Genomic DNA, 18,090 nt, shown 5'->3' with positions numbered 1-18,090 from the left:
TACTGGATTCTTTGAAGGAAGAATAAAAGGCGATAGGAGGAACTCTTCAGGCTTTGGGAACCACTGGTCTGTTGTAGTTTTTTGTTATCTCTTTCTGTCTGAAGAAAAAGCTTGCTCCTCTGCCAGAAGTGTTAGTAACTTTAAAGTTGACTTTAGTGAGTCCAAGAGAAAAAACAGAGATGACACTTAGGCCCATAGCCAGAGGTCTGAAGGCTAGTTCAGTGGTGGTTTTTTTTTTTATTTGAGCTTGTAGTATCAGCAACTGCTGCAGTCTTTCAGTGGTTATTTGCAGAATGGGATGTGCAAATTAAAAATTAAAAGGGCAGGGGGGACCTATTAAGGAAGAGAACACGTTCTGAACTTGACATGATCAAAGAAACTGTAGTTGTTGGAAAAGACCAATAAAATCACTTGCTTTCTCAGTCTGACTCCATGATTTTGCTTTGAGGTGATCTCAGATGGAACTGCTGACCACCAACATAGGTGGTCCCACACACACCCTCACCTTGGCCACTTGTTCCTGCTACCGTCTTGGCATAAGTACTACTGTGTGGTACGCTGTACCAGAGAACAGAAAATGACAGCACCCTTTCCCTCCCTTTCCCCTGAAAAGCTGTGTTTGGAGGGTGCTGAGGGGGTGGAACAGGGAACTGACCCAGCTGAAAATCAAATATCCCTCCCCCCCTGCCCTTACAATTGAGATCAGGCTGAAACCTGGTTCTTATAACAGGGGGAGGGTGGATACAGCTGCCTCTCACAGCTATATCTCCCTTTAAGTATCCATGGAGGCATTGTCTCAGTAAAATGCTGATGGAGCTGGTGCCTTGGCTAAAATGAAAGCTCACCAAAAAATGCACTTTCCTCCTGCAATAGAAAGAAATAACTGGAGGATGGAGGAAGCGCTCTCTCCATCTGCTCTTTTCCCAAGCTCTGCAAAGAAGAGCAGTTGTTGCGGCTTTTGAGCCCAGAGAGTGTCTTTCGAGGGATTTCTGAACATTGGAAATCTTATTCCCAGATGTGTGTGTTCTTAAGCTTAGGGCTGTTTAAAGAAAGCAAAGCTGGCTCTTCAGCTCTGCCATTGTGATTGTTGTACAGCCTCAATGCAATTCCCGATTTCATACCTAATTCTGGTTTGTTTTTGTTTAAAAAAAAAAAAAAAGCTGTCCTTAAAACAATGTGTTATTCTCTGTCCTTTGTAATGATTAAAATATATATATATCCACGCACAGAGGGAGGAGCCTGTGTCTACGCAAAAAAAAGGAAAATGTGTAATCTTGTAGACTGCAGTGACCGGCGTAGAGTTTGTCTAATAATGTCATTCCCTTTGAGACTGGGTTATCTCACTGCTGTGGTACCTCAGCCACTGAGTTCAGTGACTCTCAAGCTTTTCTTTCAAGCTTGTGTGGCTTTTCCTTCAGTGCAGCTGCTGTTGAGATGTCATACTTTTAAAGCGTCCTTCTTCAGGTGGCTGATATGTTAATCTGGAGGGAATTAATTTCCCTGGGGAAGAAAGTCATGTTTTATCAGTTCTTAAGGAGAGTTCCACCAGGCTTTAAAACCTTAAATATGAACTTCTATCACCGGGGAGAGGATGACAGTTGTAATACATAGTCTCCTGATTTTGAAATGGAAGTCTAATTGTTATTTGCGGACTAGAGATCAGTTCTATATTACTTTTTGGGGACATGCGTAATTTTACTCAAATCAACCATCCCTGGTTTTCATGAGATGCTCAGGACAGGCACGTGCATGTGTTTTGAGCAGGTAATTCCTCTACATCTTGAGGCTCTCAAATACTTAGGCTTTAGTTTCTGTATGTTAACGGTTTGAGTTTTTTAATATACAAAGTTATATCTTTATAGGCTTGACTTAAGTGGTACCAACTTTCCAACTTGCAACTTAAATTTAGCCTTTACTTGTAGTGGCATAAAAATAAGCTATGAAGCTGGAATAGGTTGTCTGTCACAGGATTTTAGTATGTATACTGTAACAGGAATTTATTACGTGTGTGCATATATATATAGGTTTTGTTTGGTTTTACACCATGTGTCTTAAAGTTTACACTTTTTTTTTTTTTGCTTCATGTATCTTAGGATCCCATGGAGCTGGTCATCCCTCAGAAACTTTAACACCTCTGATTGTCTGGGGTGCTGGGGTGAATTATCCACAGAAAGTCACATCCCAGTTCTTTGAAGACAATTTTTTGAAAGGTAGGTAAAATATAAACTTAAGTGCAAGATTTTGGTGGAAAGGGAGGTGTTTAGCCATTTCACCTGTTGATCTTCGGTGATTTCTATTCCAGTAAATATGACTTGCTTTGTGTGGTGTGGAAGGAAGAGGTGACAGGGCATGCCTAGGGAGGATATAGCAGAATTGGGTAGATGATGTCAGAGTTGTTTTTCTTTTCTAATCATGGAATTGAAGACTTTCCCTCTTTGGGTACAGGAGGCTATTCGCACTCCTAAAACTTAGTTCCAGAGCAGACTTAATTCTTAGGAAGACTCCCAGAGGTTAAAAGCTATTTGTACAGAAACATGATAAGTTGGCATGTCCTAAGACTTTTCTAGCTTCACAGCACAACCCTGAGGGACTTCCCAGGGGCTGTCTTGTCTCACTTGCATTCTTGTGGCTGTTGTAGAAATGTAAACAGTCTTTCTCAATGAAAAACTGTGACTCCTTACTGTTATTTTTCCCCTTTGTAATCTATTTAAGAAGAGTAAACCTTTTAAAAAAGAATTCATTTTTAATATTTCAAATATATAATGCAATAAATACTGGCTTACTGAAATATCAATGGATTTCTAGAACCATGTGTGATTAAACTGTGCAAGCTCTTCCTCCTTCATGTGCCCCATTCTTGTAGCCTGCTCTGTTTCTTAAGATGCCTTGAATCTCTCAGGTTGTTACTCGCGATCAATGAGGTAATGACTTTCTGTTTTATTGGGTTGTTTATCAAGCTGCTTTAGAGAAGAGAAACAGGCAAAAATTAATTCAACCTAACCCTGCTCTTGACAAGGTATTTGGTAACAGATTAAACATAAAGGACTAGTTAGTTATAGAGCATGCTAACGTTTCACTCTTGGTGATTAACTGCGGATGTAAAACTATGACATCTCTGATAAAACTGAAAATTAGTTGTAGAATAAAAAATAGAACACAGAGTAAAACCAACTGATTTTGGTGTCTGGCTGATCTGCTAGACTTCTGAGAACACTTGATGTCTCCAAGGGTTGATCTGTAATAGTTGATTTTTACAGCCGTCAGTTTCCTTGATTCTGAGCAGCTTTAGTACAAACCTCAGCATTTGACTTCAAGTAATGATGAAAGTGGTGTGAGAGCATTTCAAAAAAGATGAGTATTTAGCTTACTTCCAGGTACATGATTGGGAAAGCTTTTTGTCTGTCATCTGTTAGGAAATGTGTATTTTCTTAAAGGAGGGAGTGTGTCTGCACCCTTCTACGCCTGCTTCATATTTTCCTTATGATGGTTTAAAAAAAACCAAAAACCAACAAAAAACCAACAACCAGACAAAAAAATAAACGCCCCAAAGCAAACATCAGAAACTCCTCCCTTCATTCTGGACTTGCTTTGCAGCTGTTGAGCATGTTGTTGGTTTGTTTAGACGCTATCTTTACAGGTTCTTAATTGCCAGGGATAATCTCTATTGGAGATTTGAGTCTGAGTATCTTGGGAGTTTGAATCTATTTGAGTAATAAGTATCTTCTTAAAAAGTGACTATTCTCTCTATGGTAGTACGTTATAGCTTCTAGTAGGCTACGTAGCTTAATAGTAAAGAAAAATTTATTGAAATGGAACTTGGCGCTTTCGCAGGTCAATACAGTTCAGCTATTCCATTAAGTTACGGTCCCAGGTATTTTCACAAAGCTAACATATGAAAGAAAAGACACTTAAAAGAGGTCCCTTAAAGTTCTTTGGATTTGCCTTTTCTGCTCCCTACAAATGCAGCTGAGACTGTGTGCAGGAGGAGAGTGTTTTCAAGACTGCTTTGTCACTGACGTATGCACGTGTCAGACTTATATTTGCGATTGCATGCACCAGTGTTCAAGTTCTTGTATCTATTGACAATTATTCTGAATTTCTCTGAGTTAAGAGTTCACGGAAAGAGCAGAGTATTTCTAATGCTGACAAACGTCTAATGCTCTGTTCAGTGCAAGCAGGCTGTAGGCAGCTCAGTGAATTGTCTCTCTTCTCATCATTGCCATCCCAAAGGCAGTGCCAACAGGCAGGACTTAGTCTGTCCAATTTGTCACAGAAAGATTAATGTGCTCCTTGGATGGCCAGAAGGGCACGGTGTCTGCTCTGGGATGACAGCCTTCTCCTCATCAGTCCCTTCACCTGTGCTCTGCCTTCCCTCAGGCCTGGCCATGCAATCATCTTGGAAAGATTTGTGATGGCAGCCCTGCATCCTGGCGATGCGTGGTATTACCCTTTTGGCTGTTGGCTTGACCCTTGTTCAGAAAGAAAGACAATAGAGAGCTGCTCTCAGGCTCCTCAGCGTCTGCCCTGCCGGGTGGCCTTGGGACACAGGTCCAGAGAAGCTTGTAAGTGAAGGCATAGCCTTCTGCAGCAGAAGGACGTGGGGTGGTTGTTGTCATCTATACACATCCCTGTTTTGGAGGGAGCTCAGCCTGCTTTGCCACGGCTGAGGAAGCTCGGTGTACACCTTCACTGGTTTTGCTTCTGTGAGGTTTTACGTGAGATCTCCTTTGGTTCAGGTAGCCTCAGCGTCTTCTTGAATCAGTGCTTCTCTGCTGTTTCCCCTGGACTGTTTCCATCCAACTGCCTGGTGGGCTGCAATAAAAGCAGGGCAGGGTAAAGGAAAAAAAAAAAACCCTTATCAAGCGGGTGGAAAACTGCTGAGCTCTGTACAGGAGACCTCGACAGTGAGCTGGAACTGTAAACCAGCGTGGGCACCTCATACACCCGAGACACCTTGCTCCTGGGAGTACAGCCCGGACCGGCCGGTCTGCAGGTGTGTCCTGCTCCTCGGGAGCTCCTGGGCTCAGTGTCTGACATACAGCTCCCAGTCTGAAACAGATGTCTTCAACTCTGTGCCTTTTGGGAATGTCTGAGTAGGGGAAGCGGAGATGTAAAAGCTTCTGACAAAGCTAGCTTTTTCTCTAGCAGAGCTACAGTTTCTTCCTACCTTAAGCACATTGTGTGCATGTAGACAATTTTCCAATATTTTTTCATTGGAAAATGATGTTTAAAGGAAAACAAACAATGCATTTATATAATAGAAATATGAATGAGAGTCTATACCTCTAGAAATATAAACCCATTTCCTTTTCTGGGAAGCAAAAGGAAGCAAACTTGTTCATTTTGGTGTGAGTTTAACACAATTCATGATTAATGCTGATAATACTTCCCCTGCGTTGCCATGGGAACTTGCTCTAACTGTATGTCTCGGTGCTGTTAAGGTACACGGCTGCTCTTTAGGGTGCTCTTGGGACCAAATAACAGCGGACCTGTACTCAGACCCCCAAAATTAGCAGTGGTATGAACTAATTGCTGAAAATAAGTTTGGTACATGCAATACTGCAAATGTGGATGTTTCCTGTCTCGGGCTGTTTTCAGCTGAGACTGGTTTGGGTCTGGCACAGATGGGGACTATCAAAAGATGGAGAAAGAGAGGTATGGTCTTGGATTTGGGTGCCTGTTTGGAGAAAATACATGAGGTTGAGCCAGACCTTTGAGCGATGGTTTACCGGTATTTTTCACGAAGCCTGTTTCTGGTGCATCTAAACTTCTACCTCACGTAAACCCAAAGGATAATTTTGGGTAACGTGGCTATACCATCAACGGTCTGAGGTACTAGGCAGACTTCTGCTTACGTCTGTGGTGTTTCTGCAGTGTCATTTTGGCAAGTGGTGACTGGCCCGTTTAGCTTTGTGCACTGAGGAAGGTGGCTGTGCCCCTGTTGCTAACATTGTTTGGTTCCCCAGTTGAGGGTAGGTGCCCCCATTGTCTTTACTGCTGTATTTGAGATCTGCTCTAGGTAGGTCATTGACAGTATTTTAACTTCTGTATCAGCAAGTCTGTTTCAGCCCCTATCATTTTTTCCTGTGTGTCTTTTTTTTTTTTAGCTTGAATAAAAAAAAACAAACCAACCACCTTGTGTTGTCTGTTTTAGGGTATTTTTGCTTGGTTTTTTTTCTGTTCATATTATTGCTGTGGGTAGTGGGGCAGCAAATTTAAACATTAGGAAAAGCAGACATGAAAAAAAAAAAAGAAACAAAACTCTAAGTCTGCTAAACTCTGTTTTTAAATAATTCTCCACCCCCAAAGAAAACAGGCAATTTCCTCTTTATTTCCTTAGAGGCTAATGGAGAGCAGGAAAATACGGTTTTGAACCAGCTTTTTGTATGATGCGCCACAGCTTTAGGGGCTTGTACATTTGGCTTTGTCTCTGCTTTTGTTATAGTTGTTCTGATTGCTAAATCATTGAACTTCTCCCTTGAGCCTGCTCTTGGCTAGTATTGCTTATGGCAGACATGAAGTATATTTGTACCACTCTGTGCCAGTATATTGGGGACCTTGGGTTAACCTTTTTAAAAAACGATTGAAGAGATTTAAACAGCCCTTATCCTAAACCTGAGTTTTAATCTTTTAGTTGGCACAGGAGGTAATGCATCACTTTCTCTACTGTGATGAAAAAAAAAAAAAAACAACCTGGATCTTTCTTCAACTGATCTGGGTCACAATTGCAGGCAGCAATTTATCCTGATGGATAAAAGAAAATGTGAACTGAAATGAATACATGTTATTGTTTCTGCCTGTTGAGTTTCATCTGTAACTCCTCTTGAGCTAGCATCCTAAAGCCAAATTATAATTTTCTTTAGTAACAACACTTTACAGAAAATAGCAACAAGACATTAAATGTCAGCTGAATTATCCTTCTCAAATCTGTGTAGATTAGCTGTTCATGCGCTCTGTTATTTCTTGCAGAATGGAAACTGGAGGACTTGAAGAGAATGGATGTCAATCAGGTATCAAACATACCTAATTTAATAGCTCATAAATTTTTTCCTTAAATTGAGTTTTGTGTGATTTAAACTAATTGATGGAATTTGAATGAACGTTCACACTGACATATCATTTCCCTGAAATGTGTTAATTAAATGTTAGAGTTGCAGAAACCGTGCCTATACTGAACATAATATGAAAAAGATTAAATTGCTTGTTAATACATGTGGCAGCTACGTACAGCTTTTCTTCCTGAAGATGCATTATCACACCATTTTGAGTTATGTGATCATGTGCCATTGTAGAAAGAGTGCAGTACAATATGCCAGGTACTCCTTTGAAAACTCAATGAGTTATCTAAAAGTAACTTGAGTAGTATCTATCGTGTTTTCAGAGTGGGATTTGGTTTTGCAAACCTTTAGGAGGAACTTGTGATGCTTTCCCTCTCTTTTCTATTTTGAAAATATTCTGGGCTGGAGGTTACACTTCCTTGGTACTCCTATGACTGTGCCCAGTTAAACACAAAAAAAGCATGGTCTAATGACCATGCTTCCCAAGTTTGTGAGCATCTGCTGTATGTTTTTTGCTACACTTAAAGTTAGCCATGTGTATGTTTAGTGTAGGTTTTCAGAGCTATCTATTTCAATGTCTGTATTTTGTAACTTTTTCCAGAAGTTGCTATCGTTATTGAATCAAAACCAGTTCTTGCTATACTGTTAAACTGTGGGTTTTTTCCACAAGGTCTGTGATTATGACCCAGGCACTTAGCAGTTTAGACAATTTGTACTGTAAAGGAAGAAAAAGGTGGACAACTTAACCCTTGATACTAAATTAGCCAAGCTTTTTTCAAATCATGATGATAACGCATATACATGTGTGCACCTGAAGCTTGTTTGCTTCTTTCTTCCTATCATCCTATGAAACCCAGTATATGAATTAACAGAGTCCGAACCTGCTCAAACAAGACAAATAATCTTGTGCTGGGAAGTTGAAGTTGGGAATGTTCTGGGTCAGCTGCTTTCAGCAAAGCCCTGGTACAAAATTAGAGATGAATTTTTCTCTCAAGATTAGCAGGAGTTATGGGGATGTTATTGTGAGACCGTATGCAAGAGTCTCAAGTGTCGCTTTGTTCTGGGTAACGGAGTCCCCAAAGACAGAGCTTTTGTACTGTAGTAGGTGTGGGACTGTGGTTTCAGTATAGTTTCTTCAGATTTATGCTGGAAAAACAAAGAATTTTGGTGCATAGTTTTATATCAAAGGCAAATATAAACCTGGTGAGAGCCAGTGTTTATCATCACAAGTAGAAGGTAATGGTAATGTTTTATGAGAAGCCTTGCTATAGATTGAGGGGCCTTCCTGAGGGCTGACTGGGACACGAGTAAAAGTGCAGAATTCCCCTCTGGAGGGGAGAAGGTGAGTAATTGGCACCGTGGAAACATGGGATAGGGAGTGCTGTGAAAAGCAGTATATTCAGTGTACTGCTTAAAACTGTAAATATGAAATTAGTTCTTTTGGTGGTATAAACAGTCATAAAAAGTGGTATGTCTCTGAGTGCAGTGAAGGAGGTACTGAATTCTTGTGAATAAACACTGTGGGGTTTTACATTTGCTTTTTAAAAGAAATGCATTTTTGAAGCTTTGTCAGTACTGGAGCCTCGCATTTTGAATCTAATCATGCCATGATGACTACTGGAAACAAAAAATACTATAAAGGAGTTTTGTGTGTTATAACTTCACAGTATTATACCATTTACTTTTGCAAATGCAGATACGTTAAAATTAAACTGAAGTTACTAGCTCTAGAAGCTGGAACTGTCTTAAAATGGGAATGCTTCTGTTTGCACAGGCTGATATTGCACCACTGATGGCTTCCCTTATTGGTGTGCCTTTCCCTCTGAATTCTGTGGTAAGAAGTACAAATGTTTTTCTGTACTATAGAAATCTGCTCGCAAAGAGGTGTTGGGGACAAGACTTGAGGCACGTGAGGTGAAAGGTTTTAAATTTGGAAAACTGCTATAACTTATGGAGACTGCTTGTAGTTTTAGCTTTAGATGTATGTCTTCGGTTTGGAGTGTAAACTCAATCTTTTTAGATATTGTATAGTGCTTTCAATTGGAAAGGCAGCTGATCTTATAATCTGCAACTTTATACTCTTGAGCTACATAAAAGTTTTTTGTTACTTTGTTTTTTTAGGGATGGGAAAAAATGCAATATGGTTTGAATAACACTTGATTTTGATCGTGGAAGCTGGGCCTGTAAACAAGCTGGTTCCTGCAATTTAATGTTTAATTACTTCTTGTTTAAACTAGTGTACTTTCTTCAGACGGTATCTTAAGCCTCTAATTTAGTGAACAGTGAGTGCCCTCACTGTGAGATGGCCTTTTCTTTGAGTTTCCTTTGTATATTATTACATAATCCAAAGGTTGTCTCATAAATATCTAATTGACAATTAGCATTACATTAGCGTGCTTTCATGCTGCTTGTTTCATTTTCAAAGCACCTATTTACAGCATATTTTTCAAAATATTTCTCCTGGAGACTGTGCCCCAAATTCTGTCCCTGCATCCTGCAGTCAACTGCTGGTGATGCAGGGAAAGCTGCCCAACCCGGGGGGGCATGGGAACTCCCATCATGACTCCTGGGTGAGTCAGGCCCAGGCAAGTCTTTGGATGGAAGACTTTTTAGGATTTAAAAAATGGCATCTGATTAAAGGTTGAGCTTGGATTACTATATAGTGTATACTTTAATAACGACTTTTGTTATTGACCTTTTTTGCGTTTCTGTAGGAGGTGGGATGTTAGGAACAGTCCCTGTAATGCTGTGAAATTATACGAGAGGAGTATTTTCAAAGGACTTACAGTAGTTATTTCAGCAGTAATTTGAAGTATTCTTACTGCTGGTTTGGACCACCATTCAGTTAGAGAAATTTCTGTTTCATCGTTTAATTTTTTTTTTTATGTATATACATGTGTTTTTTTTCCCCAGGGAACTCTACCTCTTGAATATCTGAACAATAGTGCTCATTTCAAAGCAGAGAGCATATTTACCAACGCTGTTCAGATTCTTGAGCAATTTAAGGTAACTAAACATGTGGTAAAGAAAAATATTTCTTTGAATAATAGTTGTTGCTGTTTGTAAAAAATAATTGTACTAGGACATAATGCTGTATCTAACATGCTGTAATTCAAAGGACTACAATTGAATGTGCGTACTGGGTGATGTTGATTGACTAGCTGTGAGCCATATCTGAAGGAGTTTGAAAGACTTTAATAAGTGCCTTTTTTGTAAGAAGGATGAGTAACTTTTTTGTTGATTCTTAACATAAATACTTATATATATTGACGTTAATGTAAACCTACTTGCAGAATGTAGGTAGAATCTAAGTGCTGATACCTGCAAAAGGAAATAACTGCCTTTGCAACAGAGGCTGGGAGACAAGGCTCTAAGGCAGGAAGAGTATACAAACAGATCAAAAAGGTAACAGGCACCTGTCCATTAAAGAAATTAAATTAGTGGCCTAATTAACTTTTAGCTAATGCTGTTGTATCTGTTGTTTTGCTCTGCAAGTGTTCATCTCTGGCTTCTGTCTTGATTCATCTAATATTGGATATTATCCTATTGTGAGAACACATGTGGTCCAAACAAAAAAGGGTTCTTGTTTCACTAGACGGTGGAATAAGAAACAGTCCCAAATCCAAAAATCATGGTTTGGAAGACATAGAAATGCTCTGAGGGAAAACCATCTTCTCCACAGACAGGCAGCTGAGCCACACAAGAGCTATTGCCCTGTCAGGAAATCAGTGTGATATCAGTGGAACAAGGAACTAGCATGAGATCACCTACAAGAGATTAGCACCTTCTGTCCCTTGAATGCCAGGTTCACAAAGGTAGTTTGTGTGGATATTAGGTTGGCAGTGTCAGCAGCAGAGTCACTTCCAAACCTATTTTGGAAAGCTGGTGTGTAGCAGAGGAGGTTACTGGTGGGCAGGACGTGAAGTTGAAGGATGCCAGTATAACCTCCACAATTGGAAGATCTCCGCTTTTAAGAAATTAAGGATGTGACTCGTCTCTTCTTCAGTTAAATTGGTGTATGGGGGATTATTTTAAAAAAGAAAAAGTTCTAGTCCTCCTTTTCTTGAAGTTTATTTTTATTTTGTCATTTTGTAGTGCTAAATTATCTATTTTTTTCTTGGCTGACTTATTTCTAGCATTGTTTTGGAAGGACTGTGTGTGAATTTCCTTTGTGTTTCTCTGCTGAAGCAGAAGTAGCGCACTGGCTTAGATATGCCAAGTGGGTTTTTACTTTTCCTGTGATGGACTGACCTGATCTCAGTTTGCGCTCCCTGGAGAGAGGATGTTGCCTTGGATGGATAGGATGAGACATGTGGGTTGCTATTCAAACTGTCAGGTTTGGGGAGCAGCGCACTAGAAAGTTCCTGTCTGCACTTTACACCAGCAGTCAGACCTGAGTCAGGCTGCTGCAGGAGGCCTTAAAGATAGTTTGAAGAGCCTTGGGCAAAGTGTCTCCAACGGCATCAAAACCTTCTATTTTTATCCATATGCAGGTTAATCGATCTAATAGCACTGCTTCGGTAGTATTACTGCAGTGTAGTGGTTCCTACCCGGCATAAATAATACTGGTTTCATCGAGAGGGGTTGTCACTGAAGTCTGGTAGCACTTCTGGCCATATCTTCCCTTTATCCTGCAAACTGTAAAAGTCCTTCTGTGAAAATCACTGGCTGGGGGATAGTTTATTTTACCTACTTCAGAGCAGGTCTGGGTTTCCAGGAGCACTAGTTCAGCACTCAAGAGTTACACACGCAAGAATACAACACCCAGTTTCCTGGACAATGTATCGATAGTGTGGCTTCATTCCTTTTCCAAAGTCTTGGAACATTTATGTGATTTTTTAGCTTAGTGTCTGATACAGTTTGCAGTCTTGTTGCAGCTTGCATGTAATTGTTTAATACTTTTTTATGCAGGTTAAGATGAGTCAGAAAAAGGAAACTACATTGTCATTTCTGTTCACACCATTCAAGTAAGTGCCTGTAAATACTAAATATATTTTACACTGTTGTTTGTCTTATTACTGTGGTATTTCAATGAGATGCAACAACAGAGACCTCCAGTCTTTTTTTTTTAAGTGATGCTGTATATCTGACTATAAAACTTTTGCATTAAAATGAACTCTCTGTCATTCACTTCTATTTAAAAATTCTGGTTAGACATAGATTATTTTTTTTAAATCCATTCCTTACATTTAGTCTTCTGTTAAGGGCTATTTGCCTAAACTTTTTGACAATATAGTTATACATAGACAGCATTGTCATTTTCATTTTTGCTATATTCTTTTTTTGTTCCTTTTTGCTATGTTCTTTTAGCATTCCTTGAGAGAGGCCTAATTCCCTGTAGGGTCAGGAAACACAATCTGTTCTTATTTATATGTATGTAAAACTTGAACTAAGAATTGTTGCTTCTGTGATTTAGATTCTAATGAAAAACAACCAAAATGCCTTGCATCCAGAAAAGGTGATCAAAATCTTTAGAATTTGTGCTGCATGGTGTTAGTGTTTCCAGGGCGGTGAAAGAGTCTCCGTAGTGATTTGTGTTATCTATGAGCTCTGTGTTCTAGTGTATGGAGCAGTTACTGACCTGCTTACCCTTCAGTCTTATTCAATTAAAGCTGCTTTTTCCTTTTTCTTTACCCCCTGAAAGGCTTTTGAAAGCTTTGCTATGGGTGCATGTGATACTGTCTGAAGTCTGTGGAGTGCTCCAAAAACACTTTGTCACCAAGAGCAGCTGTTTTCCTTTGGGAAATAGAACTGATGTTAATTAAGATCTTTAAATCATACAAGCAGTAAAAAGTGGTTGAGTCTCTTCCTGTGAAGTACATTTAACCGCTAAATAAGATTTGTGTCTTTCTGAACGGAGATTTACTGTGTTATTTTATACCACTGGCTTCTTCAAAGGGAAGGGTTCAAGACAGTCTGAGACCTGAGTCAAGTCAATCTTGGGCACATAATGAATGTTTTAGATCAAATTCTGATTAAGAATGACAGCTGCTTTATCAAAGAATTTACTGAGCCGTATTGAAGTAAAATGCCATATGGAAAGGATGATCAGTCATCTTTGATTCTGTGGGGAAGACTATTAGTTTGATTTCACAGCTCTTGTTTAAATTTTACCTTTCCTCAAGAAACGCGTCTGATCCTGTAAAATAGGACATGTTTTTCTTAATGCTAAATTTATCTTTAAAGGAACTAAATATTACTGATTGCCTTGTGAACTGGTATGTGTTCTTTTTTGTGATATGTTGGATTGTTGTAAGTGGAAATGCTGGAGACATTTATCACTTTGAAAATATGACTAAAACTTGGTATGAACATGAATGTTACTTTGGCATGGTCTATTGCAAAAAATATATTTGTTTTACTTTATTTAGGTATTCTTAAAACTGTTCTGAATCAGAATTTGGGTTAATGGTCCTTCCAGGGAAAGGTTTTGTATGAGACCAAAAAAATTCCTTGAATGTGTGAATTATATTACAGAAGGTGCCTATCCTTGCGTGTTGCATGGGCAAAGACTTTCTTTGATTCCTGAAGATGGTATTGTTTATCTTCACTCTAGGAAAACAGGAAAAGATTCATACCACAGATGGTCACACGTTAATGCAAATACTCATCCACAGCGTGCCGGGGTGGGAGGAGTTTGGGGAGATTCTATTTAGCTTTCACAACTCTCCTTGACTTTCAAAACTTGGCCAATGTCTGGGAAGCTACTAAGGGGCTGTATCCAACCAGTTACCAATAGCTGGGATGAAGCAGTTGAACATCAGCTTATTTTTAAGCAGACTCCCTAGTGCTCCAGCTCGCAGGAACTGAAGGAAGACCTGAGGCAGTTTTAGACATGACCTGTCCACAGATCTGTTCCCTCCTTCACGTGGAGGTGATTCCGTGTGAGCAATGAACAGGAGCCTGAGCTTCAGCTGCAGGTCATATCTGATGTATTAGTGTAAGGCAACCCTCATCAGTTCTTCAAACAAATTTCACTTGAACAAAGTGAGATACTGAGGGAAAGGCATGTGTCTGCTTCTGCGGGCTTCGCTGTGACACTTTTTTTGATGGTTGTGGTGGATTGACCTTGGCTGGATGCCAGGTCCCCACCAAGCTGCTCTATCACTCCTCCTCAACTGGACAGGGGAGGGAAAAATATAACAAAAAGCTCATGGGTTGAGATAAGGACGGGTAGATCACTCACCAGTTACTGTCACAACAGCCTCAACTTGGGGAAATTAACTTAATTTATTACTAATCAAATCAGAGTAGGGTAATGGGAAATAAAAACCAAATCTTAAAACAACTTCCTCCTGCCCCTCCCTTCTTCCCGGGTTCAACTTCTTCGCTGACCTTGGTATCTGCAGAGTTGTTGCTCTCACATATTCTCAGTCATCTTCTCAGTCCTCTCTCCCTTGCTGTTCCCCAGGCTTTTTTTTTCCCCCCTTCTTAAATATGTTATCTCAGTGGCGCTACCACTGTTGCTGGTTGGCTCAGCCTTGACCAGTGGTGGGTCCATCTTGGAGCTGGCCGGCATTGGCTCTGTTGGACATGAGGGAAGCTTCAGGCACCTTCTTACAGAGGCCACCCCTGTAGCCTGCCAGCTACCAAAACCTTGCCATGCAAACCCAATGCAGCAGTAGATAAAAGGATATGGAAGGGTACAGTTACTCTTACCTTTTTCAGGATAAGTTAAAAAGGCAAAGTTGGGGATAGCTTACTCCTGTGTCTGGAGCAAGAGACCTCTTGGTATGCTGTGCTACATTTCAGAGTGATTGTTAATGGTATGGAGATTGCATTTCTGCACAGCTGTATGCTATTTGGACTTGTCAGCCCAGGGTTAATGGCAGGTTTGCCCACTAATTTGTGTTAATCTATGGTTGGCCTTGTCCACTGCTGCAGCTGAGCACAGTTCTGTGCTGTGTTTCTGCTAGGCACTACTGTCCTTTCATTAAGACAAGAATAGCTTCTTCCACCACTGTTCATTGATTTGAGTTGTTGTACAAAGGAGTTGTATCCTCTTTTTAAATCCTTCTGGTGCCTGAAATCTGTAAAATGAAGCTCAGAAAGCGTGTGCACCAGCATAATGCCTTATTCCTTCCTCATCTATTGTAGGTTAGTGAAGCGTAATTCATGTCTGACGCACTTCGGGACCAGCAAGTTATGTAGAAATTGAAAATGTGAATGATCTGTTTCAGAATATTATAGATTTTAGGTATATTTCAGCATCTTGATAACCTGAAAATGAACAAAGATATCTCTAAGAACTGCCTTTCCTAAATTATTTGAATTAAATTATGTAATTGAATAAATTCTGTATAATAGAAATGTAGATATGAATTCCAGAAGAAATCAGAATCTAAAATTTCAGATTGAAACATTCTGGTTTCAGAGAAGTTAAAATAATTACTATTGAAGATGTATTTACCTGGAGGGGAGAATATCTTCACAAATAACATATTCTGTAGAAACTACAACTTAACTAAAACCTTAACTTAATTTTTCAGCCAGAAATAGTATGAGAAGTTTGTTTTAATATTCTGTGGGGAAAATCCTGTTTCTGACCTTGAATTTCAAGTGTTTTATTACCAAGTGACTAGAAAATTGTTTGTGACCTTCAGATGAAATGACTTAAAAACTAGTGTTTGAGTTGTGTGTTGAATATATTGCACCAAAAGCATTAAGTTAGTTCATACATATATTGCAAGCCTATTTTTACTCCTTATTTACACAATGTTGGCAACAGAGAAAGTTTCTTTAGTTGATACTAGGCTTCTGACTTCCACAGCGAATCTCATCCCTAGTAGAAACATGGTAGGCATAATGGGCAGGGAATGAAGGAGGTCGTTAGACATGTGCCCTTTTCTACTTGGATCTAAATTGCATCTTTCTCTGAAATCCATCTGTCAGGTCTATAATGATGAGGAGAATGGAGCTGATCATTGTGTTGTGTGATAGAAACTTCAATAGTATCTACTTGACCAGGTTTGAGGCAGGTTAGAATTTGGATAGCTGTATCTATTAATAGGGATGTGTCTGGCTGCCAGTAATGCCATTTTCATTTTGTCAAAGTGCCTTCATCAAGGAACAAATCTGTGTAAAAGCGTATCTGGAGGCTACCTGTGAAACTGTTGAAAATACATTTCAGAAGGAGCTCAGCTGCAAGCGTCTGCAAGGCAAGGTGCACAGCCTGCCTCCAGGGGAATGAACGCGCAAGAGCAGAACAGTGTCCCTTGCTGATACTGAATATTTGTTTAGAATGCTTATCTGCATTTCCAGTTGGATACCTGGAGGGATTTACTGTCTGAAATGAGTTTCTTTCCCACTTCCTTCCACTCCCTACCTTTTTTTCTCAGCTATGAAAGACATGTTTTCAAAAATTATTTGCTTAGCAAAATCAGAGGCTTTTCTGTCTCTCAGAATCCTGATAAGAAGCACAATGCTTTGACCTTTCTGTGTCAGAAAAGCAAGTACCAAGATGCCAGATACTTTGAAGGAAGAATGAGGACAATTCTGAAGATTGCTGACAGAGGAAAACTGATGTCCAGGATAGTGAGCTATCTTACTAGCTTTCTGACCATTTGATGTATCTTAAGGCAACTGCTGAGCTGGCACAGTTCAAAGAGGAGTGTGCCAAGGGGCCAGATGCTACTGTTGCAAAAGCATTCCCAAAGCTGGCATCTCTGGGCTGTGAAAGTAATCCTACGAGGAGGAGGAGGAGGACAGTGTAGTGAGGTGAGTAGATCCATCATCAGACATCAGTGTTGCACTAAAATCCTCTTAACCAATTGATTCAATTTGATTGCCCCAACAGGTACAAGAGATTTAAGATATTAAATTACACAAAAGCACAGGAGTCTTTTTGTGTATGCCTGGTGTATACAGTGTTTTCAGGGAAGACTGCGTTTCCAGCTTTTCAGGTTTTGGTGCCTCACAGTAAGACGGCAGGAGCAGTAGTTTAAGAACCACCACGTACAAAAAAAACAAGAGATGAGGACCTGAATTATAATCAGTGTTTGCTTTCCACTAGCTGTGCTTTTTTGTTGAATGTCTTGAAGTTTATATCAATAAAGACTTTTTTTTTAGCAGGAAAACAGCCTAAGTATCATTTAAAGTCAAGCTTGTATCTTCTCCTATATGAAAAATCCCATTCCATCTTGATGCTGCATTTTTTTAAAGTAACTTAGTTGCTTGAATACTATATTTTAATCATCCAAAATACTTATTTTTGTATGTATAATCAAGTTATAACTTGCATAGTTATATAGAAAGCCACTGCATTTTTAATGTGCAGTGTACAGCTATTAAATAGAAGTTTGCCTCTCCCTCACCATATGAAAATGCAGCTCTTTCCCTTTCCTCTACCCTCTAATATGAATTGAGCTATAACTCCCTTAAACATTTGCATGGATTTGATGCAAGGAAGTATCAATCATGTAGACTGAATCTTTCCACATAATTATGCATCATGTATTTGTCACGGTGATAGAAAAGAAAATAGCTCTTTCGTAACGTAGAGTGTCTTTGAAAATGTACAGCAACTTCAAGGAAATGCCATATGCACAAATACTTCTCTTTTCTTCCTTTCTTTGATGTCTGGAGGTACAGCACTACATTGTTCCCTCTGTCTGGGTGGCCTTTCAAAACTTAAGTAATAGATATTTCCACAAAATTGACATTTGGAGCAAAGTGAAACAAGTGATTCGCCTCCACCATTAAGTGGGACAGTGTCTCTTAAGATGTCAGTAAACATAGTAAATCCTTTGAAGTATCCTGTTCTTGTTTTGTTTAAATAAATGGTAGTATGCGAGATATTTGTGATGCAGGTGATAACGCGTTGCAAGAGCAAACATTAAGGATTGAATGTCAGGAGGAAAGGGTGAAGCTATCGCAGTGGGGAAGGGTATTTCTAACTGATCATTCTCCCTGTCCGTTTGTCTGAATACTTTGTGTCTCCAGAGGAACCTTGATTTAGCAGAGGCACTGATTTATCGGGGAAGACATTTCAGCCCCTTTATCTGGTGGTCAAGAAAGAGGGACAGCAGCTTCT

The 18,090-nt window shown here is 39.6% G+C and overlaps 1 protein-coding gene across 5 annotated transcripts in view; it reads left to right on the top strand.

The window, feature by feature from the left end:
* Window positions 1–18,090, top strand: part of PIGN (phosphatidylinositol glycan anchor biosynthesis class N) — a 109,706-nt gene that overhangs the window by 36,558 nt on the left and 55,058 nt on the right. For all 5 annotated transcript variants that reach the window (XM_054190420.1, XM_054190423.1, XM_054190419.1 and 2 more), the window contains exons 8-12: window positions 2,094–2,210; window positions 6,970–7,010; window positions 8,833–8,892; window positions 9,972–10,064; window positions 11,970–12,025. In XM_054190420.1, coding sequence (XP_054046395.1) covers window positions 2,094–2,210; window positions 6,970–7,010; window positions 8,833–8,892; window positions 9,972–10,064; window positions 11,970–12,025 — 367 coding nt within the window. The remainder of the gene's footprint in view (window positions 1–2,093; window positions 2,211–6,969; window positions 7,011–8,832; window positions 8,893–9,971; window positions 10,065–11,969; window positions 12,026–18,090) is intronic.

The sequence above is a fragment of the Rissa tridactyla genome, chromosome 2 (genome assembly GCF_028500815.1).
Source record: "Rissa tridactyla isolate bRisTri1 chromosome 2, bRisTri1.patW.cur.20221130, whole genome shotgun sequence".
NCBI classification, from domain to species: domain Eukaryota; kingdom Metazoa; phylum Chordata; class Aves; order Charadriiformes; family Laridae; genus Rissa; species Rissa tridactyla.
This window is presented reverse-complemented; position numbering and strand designations above follow the sequence as displayed.